Genomic DNA, 11,487 nt, shown 5'->3' with positions numbered 1-11,487 from the left:
AATGACTTGGTACGGGGAATTAAACAAGCACCATGACATATGTGTTTTAATGGGTACCACTCGAATTGTTGCGTGTAATTTGTTAGAAGTGCCACTAAAACAAAACACACTTCATCGCACTCTGTATAATTCCTCAAAAGTCCCAAGATCATGTACACATTCACATCTCCCCTGGTGAATTAATTGGTTATAATAATCTTGTTTATCAAGATAAAATTATAATAGCCACTTAACCCCTCTATAGTACAGGATACATATCTTTTCTTAACATCTCCCCTTCAAACTCAAGATGGTTTAGTTGAAACCAACTTAAGTTTGGATAAGAGAAGAGAACAGAAAGGAATCATAATAAATATTCCAAGAAATTGATGAAATCTTTTGGGTAAGATTATAATTAGGTACCCTTCTGGGATGGTGGATTGAGTCATAGATATTTTCTGGGACGGTGGAATTGACTGCTTATGAAGGGGACGGCGTGGTGGACCTGGTGGTGGCTGGCGAGGAAGAAAAGTCAAGAGCGGTGGACGGAGCTGAGGGAGGAGCATTGGTCAATCGTCAAGAGGAGAAATAAACAACATTTTAATTGGGCTTTTTTTTTTTAAGTGCCATATCACTTTCACGACTGATTCCAACATGAATGGGTCGTAAATAGCAAACATTATCTGAACCCCCTAGACAAAATTCATGGAAGTGACACTTTATAAAGAAAAAAAAAAGTATAATCACAATTAAAAAAAAAACATATTTGATCATGATGTATTTGTTTCGCGTTACAGGGGTTGATGATGATGGTCGAATCATTAAGAATCAACAAACAACTTTAAAAAACATGGATCATCCTTCAACGAGGCTTCAAGAAAAATTGGAAAGGAAAACAAAAAGATTTGTCGCCATAAAAGAAATCATCAGAATAAGTTGGTCAAGAACTAGAACTTAGACTGGATTCCATCTATCGTGTTCCTATTGACTTGGAACGCCTTGGCCAGCACATCATCACTTATGAGGGGAGTTGATCCAAAAACAGCCTTTCCAATGGCAGTGCTGTCAGGATTTTGACTGCTGTAGGCTGCCACAGCAACAGCATTTGTGTCCCCCACATTGCGGTGGAAGTGAACAAGTCCCACAGGAATGACAAAAACATCACCCTTTTGCACAACTTTGGTGATCAGACGGTTCTCTGGATTTGAAGTGACGAATCCAACCAGTAGAGTACCTTCAAGAACGGTGAGAATTCCGGTGGCTCTTGGGTGGAATAGAGGGGGGTTGACTCCCTTTGGTGCGAAATCTATGCGGGCCATTGAGACCCCGAGAGTGTTTAGCCCTGGCATTTCAGCAACGGATACTGAGGTGACCTTGGAGCCATAAGCGTTTGAGGTGTTGCCCGGAATATTCAGCCCCGTGAAGAAGAAATCCTCTGCTGTAACAAGCTTGGGATCTTTGCACGGCACGCCATTAACCCATACTAAAAATGTTCACCATTATTGAAAAGCAGTGAGCAATTGAACTAGTAATAACGTCAAAGTTCACTAAGCATACATATATCTTGTGTGTGCGTGAAATACGTAACCTTACCTGGGCTAGAATTATCAGCCACGCAGAAGTCTTGCAGAGGCATGGGGTCTGTTGCAAAGGCAACATTAAACAGCGTGAGAGCTAGAAAGCAGGAGAAGATCATGTGCTTTCCCATGTCTGGTGCTAGCTAGCTGCAAATGGTGAATAATTCAGATCGAGAAAAGGAGTGATTATGTACAGCAGCGAAGACGATTGCTTCAGGTGGCCTGCTCTATTTATAGAGGCGCCCATCTTTTTTCAAATCTGAGAGGGAAGGCACAAGTTTTTCAGCGGCCGGCTCCTATAAAATTGTGCAGGAGATTGGGTCAAGATTTGGTATGTAACTACAGAGTTATACATAATAACGAGAGGTTTCTTCTTGGGTAGGAAATCTTTTGATGTCATTAAGTTGTTTGTTCCTCCTTAGACTTTGTAAAAGTCGGGCAAATTTTCGTCTGTTGTGTTTGCTATTCATCATTTGGACCCTTTTCTTCTTGCTCGTTCTGGCGCTGCCTGCATCTTATTCTAGTGTTACAGCTGTTATATTAGCAGTGTTGTTTGATGCAACATGATCCTCATATTCAGTGTTTGGGATATCTTGTTTTTTTTTTTTCATGAGAAAAAAAGACATGATATGGGACATTCAGTGTTTGGAATATCTTTTTTTTTTCATGAGTAATAATCTAAACTTTTGAAATTAAAAAAAAAAAAAAAAAAAAGACACATGGCACATTTAATGTTTTTCACGAGCAATAATCTGCATTAGTGAACGAAAAGGTAGCGAGTATAATTTACGCATGGAATGTCTAGTTCCTCATGCTTCTCAAAAGCTAATTAACTTTGAGCACTGTATTAGGTTCTCAAGTTTTTACAAGCATTTTATTTGCTCCCTTAATATTTGCAAGGGGAGCAATTAAGTTTAGGACATGTTATATGTGATTAATCACTTTTCCATATTCTTAACTAAATTTGTTTTAATAGCTTGAAATTGAGAAAATAAAGGACTAAATTATCACTACCGAAATCACAAAATAATGCAAATTAGCAACTGTTTTCTCCAAGATTCAGAATACATCAGCTCGTAATTAACATGTATAGCTCATAATTAATGTACGACAAAACAATAGTCTTCCATCTTGCTAATTAATGTATAGCTCATAAGGTGTCAAAACAGTTAGGATTAGTTGGCTAAGTTCATTAGTCATGAGAGAATTATAAAGAACTAATGTGCTCCTCACTTATTCTACTAGTAAATGACAAAATGATTAGGTAGTTGAGGTTCTAACCAACGTTATACGCATAAATTATTGAAAATCAAAAGGTATAGCCTTAACCCTTTTTTTTTTTTTTTTTGGTTTTTTCGAAGTAGGTCTGACCATTTTCGAAGCACTAACCTTTTTCGAAGTAGCCTTAAACCATTTACCCAATTTTTTTTTTCTGTTTAATAAAAACATTTCGAAACTGCATGCTTCATATCTCCAGAACAGCAGCCAAAATTATGTGGTTTTTGCAGTCAGTCATTTTGGAAGAATCTCTATTCTGCTACAAATAAATAAAGCTGAAGCTGAGTCAAGCTTTTAAACAGTCAATCAGAATATTCTAATCTTTGGTTATGACGACTTCATGCTTCAGGTTCTCAATCATCAGGTGTTATCCGATACCATTCAACAAAATTTCATCATAGGTTAACAACACAGAACCTCAACGTCACCTCTAGATGTAAACTTAGAAGATGACACTTTGTAAAATATAAAAGAGAGTAAGACTGATGCTTAGAGGTGGTTTGGATTTCTCTCCAATTACAAACTACTACATTGCCTACCTATTCATAAATGTCAAAAAAAAAAAAAAAAAGAGAGAGTGACAGAGAGAAAGAGACAACGAAGAAATCCAACATCATGAAGATGTGGATTAAGCACCGGAAATATTGACTTCATTGTAACCTAGGCAATGACTCCCTAATCCACAAGTTCATGGATTCCCTTTCCAATATTATCAGGCCAGAGTAGGTTTTGTATAACATCATATCCAAAAACTTGCAAAGTTTCAGAACTAAAAAAGATTGATTGCAAGAAAATGACAGGTATCCCTTTCATTAAGCACCCAACATACTGATCATCACAAGCAACACTTGAAGGTAAACTTAGAAGATCTTCAGCTTCCAAGCAGTGCCAACTCGTACCTCATAATTATTAGCCGAACTCAGTCCCAAAACTGAGAGCATGACACTCCAGATTTCTCAAGTTCAACTGCACAGAAATCAGCAAGCTGCATTAGGTTAATCATTCACAGCTTCAACAAGCCATTTTCTAAAGAAATCAATTTTCTTTCCAATCAATATTCATTTTTTCTTCTCTTTTTTCTTTTCGTATTGCTGAGGAAGTCAGGTGGTGTTGGCAGGAAATTTTATCTCAAAGCTGCATCCAAAGTATAATTCACAACCCAAAGAGATTGCCTGCGACGGCAGACAAAAGACACTTGCCAGGGTAAAAGAATATAACCTGAACAAGAGTGTTTTAATGCCATTGCAAATCCTTACAAGCAGCACATAAAGAAAGTGAGAGACAATTAGGCAAACACACCAACAAGCAGGCACCCGTAGAGACAAATTTTGTTGATATAAAAGCCATTCTGTCTCATGTAATGGACACAAAGTTGAAAATGATTTGCATATTTTGGAATTTTTTTTCTTGACAATTTAACATGTCTAAAAAAACCGGAAGGACAAAATGGAAAGGGTTAAAGAGGTGGCACAATAAATCCCTCATACTAAACTGATGAATACAGGTTGCTACCAAACAATTTTGTATATTAAAAAATTTTCCAATTAATTCTTAGATGCATAATTAGTCCCGGTAGTTTTCTTACATGGTTGGACAAAAATGCCCTTGGATTCCAGCTACTCTTACAACTAAAATGGCTGAAAGGATTGAAAGTACACACTTTTTATTGTTCAGGGACTACTCTAAGACAAAATTTAGATACGGCGCCAAAACTTGACAACTGGAGTAGTTTAATGGCACTCTAGGTACTTTAAGGAAAACAAAAAAGTAATGAGGAAAAGCAGCCCAGGCAGGCAAGGGATATCGAGAATTAAATTGCTTCTTTTTAAACGAGCACTCATTTATTATCTTATGAGCATGAAAACATTTTGCACTTCTACCATGTGATTTGTGTGTACTAAGTTAACATCTTGCACTTTATTTTGCTTCTGAATCTAGAGTCTTAGTCCTTTTACAGTTATGCATGTTTTACTTGAGCAATCAGACAACATATTGCCATAGAGACCAAATTACATCATATCATGAATGGTAGGGATTCCCTGTTCTGCTACACGTCACGTTGGAGCTTCTGATTGCCTAGTTAGATCAGTAACTGCCTCTTAATATGCATTACAACAAAACTGTTTGAACTCACTGAAGAAGTTCAAGAGACATATGTTAAAGTTGATGACTTAAAGCTCAACATGGAAGGGCCTCGGAAGAAAAGAGAAATACACCCTTGAGGAACTGAAGTGAAATGCTTTTACAAATTACATTAAAAAGAAGAAAGAAGGAAAAGCCATACAGATAGATGATCATGAAGTAAGCGAGAAGGTAACATGGCGTACTACAAATTACATCTCCATATGTGTTGTCTTTGAATTACTTTGTCAGCGGAATCTTATATACTAACCTTCCCTAGTTTAAGAACTTTAGGTGTATGAGAAACCTCACTAGAGAAAAATGCTAAAGAAAATTCTCTTTGGGGGTGGAAACCTTGTATTATTCTACCCAACTAAACTTGAGTTTGTATATAAAATGACACACACACTCAGAGAGAAACTTAGAATGAGTAAGAGGAGATGCGTCAAATATATTCTCTGTTTCCCCATTTTTCTTTCTGGTAGTGCTAAAGAGTGGAACCTTATTGACTTCTTGTCTCTCACACAAAATGACTATATGACGACAAACTCACCCTTAATTTTCCTTAATAAACACTCAAGGGGTGATGCTAGGCTTTACTGTCAATGAGTCCCCATTGACAATCTTTATTCTGTCACAAAACCTTTAGACCAATATATGACTCCTTCAAATGTCAAGGAAGTCTTGACACCAGTAGAAGAACTTGTGCTCACCTTATCTCCAAAAAGAGAAACTAGAATTTAGCAACCTAAATTGTCAAACCCTCAATGAACTCCAATTTAGAACCACAAATATCAAATTCAAATAGCTTTGTTCACTTCTTTATGGCCTACTTTACAACCTTTGGAAGAGGCATCCATCCACAGAGTAGAAATTAAAAAGCTTACCACCACAGCAACTCCAGTTTCACTAAATCTGGGAATACAGATTAGTCTCACTATTTGTCCCTCTGCTCCTGCAATTGAAGCTTATTTTGTAAATTGTTTTCTTCAAAATGAAACAGAAATCAAGATAAAAAGGGTAGCAAAATGAATACCCTTGATCAAGCGAGTCTCGTATTTCTCTTGATTACCAACAAAATAAACATGTGGACAGGTCTCAACGAAAAAAGGATCCCTGTCAGTAAAAGGATAACATCCTGCAAGATACCGACAGGTTCAGTGCAAACTTTAATACAAGAATAAACCACTATAAATGGAATGGCTTTTCTTTTTATTTTGTGAACGGTGGAATCATTACACATAGTATGCCCCGGCCCCATCGAAGTCAAAGAACAAATGCACGCAAGTGCAACATTTAGCCAAACCTATGAACAGGACAATTCAAATATAGCAAGCATGCAGCATTTACCAAGGGTATTTGGTGCCGTTGGTGCAACATGTCTCCATCTCAGTGTCCTCTCCAAAAATTCAAGTTTATCATTTGCATCTGAATACTTCTCGAGATCATCAATGTTCTGACCTGATGTTCCAAGCAAACTGAAGACAAGATATCTTAACAAATTGACTAATTTCATTTGGTGCTACATCCAGCAAAGCATATAAATGAGGATTAAGATGAGATATCTTAACAAATTGACTAATTTCATATTGTGTTACATCTAGGAAAGCATACATGTTTTCTCACCTAACATCGTCAAGCTGAAACAAATGAGGATTAGGACAGGACCTGAATGTGTTGTAAGCTGATGAGCTAGGAAAAAGGCATCTATGCAAAGGCTGAAAGATAAAAACAAATAAAGTGTAAATCTAAACTAGAAATGGCAGATTGCTGGATCACTAACAAGTAGTAAGCCAAAAGTAGATGCAAAGCAACTCCTACAGACAGTATAAATTGTACTCCAGATCCCATCCCCGCCTCAATTTACCTAAGAATGTCAACGAGCACACAATGAATGTTAACAAACCTGCTGTGGCAAGGAGAAATTGGCAGGGTCATTTGGCCCTGGCATAATATCAACTGGTATACCTGCAGCAATCTGTAGATATTTTAAGCACTATAAACAAACATTTTCCATACTCAGAGGTCAAGAGATAGCTATCAAAGTACCTGAGTCAACTGAATATCCAGCTCTTTAATTGGCTCAGACAATGTAAATTGATCCTTAGAACCTAAGTTCTGCACAATCAAGTAAAGTTGCTAACATCTGAACATCATAACATTGCAGCTGAGAGAATAAACCATGCCAGAAATGGATTATATTCATTATCAATCATTAACTTTGCAAAAGAAATTGAAAAAATGCTCACTGGAAACTCTTAGTAACTGCTTAAATGGCGGAAACTCTTATTAACTGCTTAAATGGCTATTTGCATTATGGTGTTCTAATTGAGCACAAAGAAGCCTTAGCACAAGTGGTGTCTCTGCTATTCTACATATACTAGCACCAAAAGGTAACTTCACTCATTCTTTTGAAAAACGTGGTATGACCTCAGGGTCTATGTCTTTGACGCTAAAGATTTCAAGTGATACATTTTTAATGAAACACCAGCAGAATCCAAGTCCTGAACTAATTTCAAATTTCAGATTAAAACATCCAGCAAAGCCTACACAAAATGTTACACCTATAAATGACACACGAACACAAGTCCAGCAAGCAGAATGTGAGGTATGTTATATCTTATTCAAAATCCAAGTAATCAACTTTGAATGCCACTCAATTGCAGCCAGACCAATGATTTCAGCCCAAAATTATCAATATAATATGTCTCAAAAGCAATCGTCGATCTACTTGCTTTTTCTCTCAATCTCAAAGATCATGTGTATATGATAATCCTGGAGTTAAAAAAAATGTTCAAAAAATAAAAGAAAACCTCTCCTTTAGAGTGTTATTTTTCATTTGTCTTAAATTAACGTTTTCTTCGGAAAATTTATGAAATGCAGATGCAGCCAATGTTACTGGCAACAACCTGCAATAAGAAAATGCAACTGTTGCATTCACAGAGAAAGAAACTTGCATTAGGTACATAAGTAATCTGTCCATACAACCTCAGAAGCACAAAAAGTGGTAACAAAAAGACCAACAAAAGGGTAAAGCAAGTTCTGTTAGAAGCTTTTTTGTGGAAGCCGGGCAAAGAACAGTACCTGACCATTAAGTAGCCCACGGGGGATTTCAACAGAATTTCCAGCAATAATTACTCGAACTATCTTGGCAGCAATACTTTGTTCCTGTGACATGCACTCAAGGAATTCACATGAGATCTATAGGGCAACCAGTGATGAAAAGAGCAATCATAGAGGGAAGCACAACACAGAATACACATATAAACCTTTTTATCTCCAAGATGGCCAGTTATGTGATCAACCAAAAGCTGGAATTTTAGAGGATTAGAAGTGCTGCTCCCAATATCCAAGCCCGAAACAAAAATGACATATTTGTCTTCACCTGCTTGCATCAAATGAAGTTCCTTAAAATACTTTCAAGGACAAACAAGGATAAATATTAACACCAAATACCAAAAGACAGCTTGGTTGTCCCATAAACTAATTCAACATATTTCCATGACAACCATCATAATATAATTATTCCCCCAAAAGGACCAGTCATCAGATATACATTTTAAGAAAGACCTTCTATTGCTCTAAATACCTCTATAGTGTACCAAAACAAACTCCTGTAACTTTTTCAGCATATTGGTAGACATTGGCAGAGTCGCTTCTACCATAACATCAAAGCAGTTAACATCAGAGTACACTACATGAAAACTGAATGCTGTATCAGCAGCAGAGCCAGTATCAGTAATATAGCAATATCGATCCACTACCACTTCCATTTCCATATGGATATCCTACCTTCCTTTACAGGACATGCCAAGAAGATGGCTACTCTATTCTTATACAAGTACATCAATAAGTATTATCTTCTTCAAACACTTATGCACTATAAGGTGGTGTTCCAAGACATTTACTGCTTTCCTCTGACACGTATATCTATTCAGAACTACTTATTTTCTCTCCTAAGATTATAGGTTTTATTAATTATGCTTAAAACAAAAGATTCTGGTGCTTATACAACCAAGAGTACATGATATCATGAGCAAATAAATCAGAAATGATACTAAGTGAACATACAGTTTCCACATAAGCTGTCTTCTAGAAAATTTCTAATCAGTCCAACAACTTTTCAGGGGTCTTCTATCAGAGTTATAATATTTATCATCTGATCACCCACTACCTGCCAATTGTTAAAATGGCCAAAAGATATCGTAGCAAATTGCGGGCATCCATGATTATGAATTAGTTAGGTGGACTAGGGAGAAATGGTGAAAGAAGCAGCACTCCAACCTGATTTAATTGGCCGCTCTATTTGGTGTGGTATGCCTGCTTCCATGACATCTTCAACCCAAAAGTCACCTGTACCAGTTTCTTTTCCATGCAATGCAACCACGACACCTGTTATAGAACATTGTTTGGAACAAAATGGATGGGTTACTAATCTTTAGTGGTAACTCTAGTAATCATCCGAAGAACCAACCTAAAAATGGAAAGGTTACAGAAGAAGTGGAGAAATCTGATGGGAAAAAAAAAACCAAATTTTTGACTGCCAAAACTAAAAAGTGCCGAAGCAGCATCAGATACAGACCTGTCACATAAACAGAAGGTAAAAGAACATCTCCACAAACTTTAATTCTGCCGCTCTCATCTTCCAAAATTAAATGATCATCTGGGTGCATAAAATTGTGAGGTCTTACAAGTGGGGTTGCAGATCTCTGAAAGACAAGTTACATCATTAATATCTCAAAGAAATAAACCATATGAGTTGGCAAAAATAAAAGTAACAATAAGACAAAAGAAAAAGCAAATTATTAGAATATCATCCATTAGTAACTTCATTACCTCTTTGGAGTACTCTTCAAGAATGGAAGGTTTCAGCTTCATGTGCTTGTAGAGCGTCCCAACAATGATGCATTCCTTGCCTTCTTCTAATCCAATAACAGTGCAGACTACCGGAAAAAGGGGGAAAAAAAGTGGGGCCATTTATAAGCAAATCCATGATTTTGCATGACAAATCTACTAGCCTTGCAGAATCAAATCCCTATCATGCATACTTCTTAGACAACTTGTTCAAGTCCTTAAATTAAATGCAGAAAAAAAAAACAAAAATTAGAAGAAGAAAAACACCAAGTCAGGTGATCTCTTGTAAATTGAGCATACAAAATAAACAACAAAGAAATGGTCTTCGCTTGTCAAAAGAAAAAGAAAAAGTCGAACTGAAGAGAGAAACTACTCCAGAAAACCCCAGGAAAAAAAAAGTAACAAAATCAGAGCACCAAAAAAAAAAACTTGGCCTTTACTAATTTCAACAATATAAATTGCAGGAAAAACCCAAAATCCCTTATTTGTAAAAAATTGAAGCAGAATCATATAACAGGTATCAACCAATAAAGATTTCCAAAGGCAACAATTTTTTCCCCTCCCCGGGGCCGACCCAAATTGTTAAAGATCATGATTGAAGTATAGCTACAGCAATAACAAACAAGTACCCCTGGAAAATTTAAGTGCATCATCCAAGCAATGTTGAACTCAAAAAAAAAAGAAAAGAAAAAAGAAGGAGGCAATAAGGATAATGGATTGTAGAATATACCGTGAATGTGGGGTTTCCAATTGGGGAGTAGAGAGTAAAGAAGAGTTCTCATCAAGTGAAGCCTAGCAAAGTATATTTGGCTGTATTGTTGACCTCTGTACATCTCCTTCTGAATCTCAAAGCATGAGTCCTGTGAATTAAGATAATAAGAAAAGGGGCAATTTTTCATAAGAACAGAGTTAATCAAGGAGACAAACAAAGATTTTCTTGAAATCAAGCTACCCAAAAATATAAATACAGAGAGAAAAGAGACAAAATAAATGCAAGAAGTAATACTAGTAGGAAAAACAGCCATATGTTTTTCTGTCTCTTTTACTTACCAGGGAAGAGTATAGAGCTTGTTTCCGGTGAAGGAGGCCGTTCTCCGACGACGAGTCTTCCGTCTCCATGGCGGGAAAACACTACTGCTTCTTACTCTACTGGTTCAGGAAAAGCAATACTCCCACTAATACCTCCACAGTCGTTGCCGCCGATAGACAAGATAGCACAGTTTAGGGCGAAGTCAAACACCCGAATCAAAGGGGATGTAGCTCACATGGTAGAGCGCTCGCTTTGCATGCGAGAGGTACGGGGTTCGATACCCCGCATCTCCAATATTTCTTAATTTTTCCTTTTCTTTTGGGCACAATACTAATACTCATAAAATTGTTTTCCTTTTTTTTTTTTTGGCATAATACTAATATACTCATTGGCATCTCTATTATTTCCCATTTTTTCTTTTTTTTTTTGGCAAAATACTAATACTCGTAAAATGACTGGTAATGATAGAATTAGGAACAAAATCATAATTATTAAAATCAATCCAGGCATTAATCTTGGATCAAAGGGGATGTAGCTCACATGGTAGAGCGCTCGCTTTGCATGCGAGAGGTACGGGGTTCGATACCCTGCATCTCCAATATTTCTCAATTTTTCCTTTTTTTCTGGGCACAATACTAATACTCATAA

The 11,487-nt window shown here is 36.7% G+C and overlaps 2 protein-coding genes and 2 non-coding genes across 5 annotated transcripts; 2 read left to right on the top strand and 2 right to left on the bottom strand.

Annotated features, from left to right (window-relative positions):
- Nucleotides 1–728: 728 nt before the first annotated feature.
- On the bottom strand, nucleotides 729–2,053 carry LOC113692375 (putative germin-like protein 2-1). The gene is made up of 2 exons (XM_027210768.2): nucleotides 1,573–2,053; nucleotides 729–1,462 (listed from the first exon to the last, which is right to left on the bottom strand). The coding sequence occupies exons 1-2, from the start codon at nucleotides 1,685–1,687 to the stop codon at nucleotides 927–929; spliced, it is 651 nt and encodes a 216-aa protein (XP_027066569.1). The 5' UTR covers nucleotides 1,688–2,053; the 3' UTR covers nucleotides 729–926.
- Nucleotides 2,054–3,236: 1,183 nt separating this feature from the next.
- On the bottom strand, nucleotides 3,237–11,024 carry LOC113693825 (DNA polymerase delta small subunit). 2 transcript variants are annotated; one of them, XM_027212554.2, is made up of 14 exons: nucleotides 10,860–11,024; nucleotides 10,540–10,669; nucleotides 9,792–9,898; nucleotides 9,538–9,664; nucleotides 9,240–9,347; nucleotides 8,225–8,340; nucleotides 8,040–8,123; nucleotides 7,005–7,073; nucleotides 6,862–6,933; nucleotides 6,624–6,673; nucleotides 6,306–6,433; nucleotides 5,992–6,093; nucleotides 5,843–5,910; nucleotides 3,237–3,800 (listed from the first exon to the last, which is right to left on the bottom strand). In XM_027212554.2, exons 1-14 carry the CDS (start codon nucleotides 10,926–10,928, stop codon nucleotides 3,744–3,746), a joined length of 1,287 nt encoding a protein of 428 aa, XP_027068355.1. In that variant the 5' UTR covers nucleotides 10,929–11,024; the 3' UTR covers nucleotides 3,237–3,743. The 2 variants fall into 2 exon arrangements, with proteins under 2 accessions (XP_027068355.1, XP_027068354.1); XM_027212553.2 differs by having other exon boundaries at nucleotides 6,582–6,673; nucleotides 10,860–11,021.
- Nucleotides 11,025–11,059: 35 nt separating this feature from the next.
- TRNAA-UGC (transfer RNA alanine (anticodon UGC)) lies at nucleotides 11,060–11,132 on the top strand. The gene has a single exon. It is a non-coding gene; the product is annotated as a tRNA-Ala (tRNA).
- A 232-nt stretch (nucleotides 11,133–11,364) lies between these two features.
- On the top strand, nucleotides 11,365–11,437 carry TRNAA-UGC (transfer RNA alanine (anticodon UGC)). Its single transcript has one exon. It is a non-coding gene; the product is annotated as a tRNA-Ala (tRNA).
- Nucleotides 11,438–11,487: the final 50 nt, after the last annotated feature.

Source organism: Coffea arabica, chromosome 6c (assembly GCF_036785885.1).
Source record: "Coffea arabica cultivar ET-39 chromosome 6c, Coffea Arabica ET-39 HiFi, whole genome shotgun sequence".
Lineage (NCBI taxonomy): Eukaryota > Viridiplantae > Streptophyta > Magnoliopsida > Gentianales > Rubiaceae > Coffea > Coffea arabica.
This window is presented reverse-complemented; position numbering and strand designations above follow the sequence as displayed.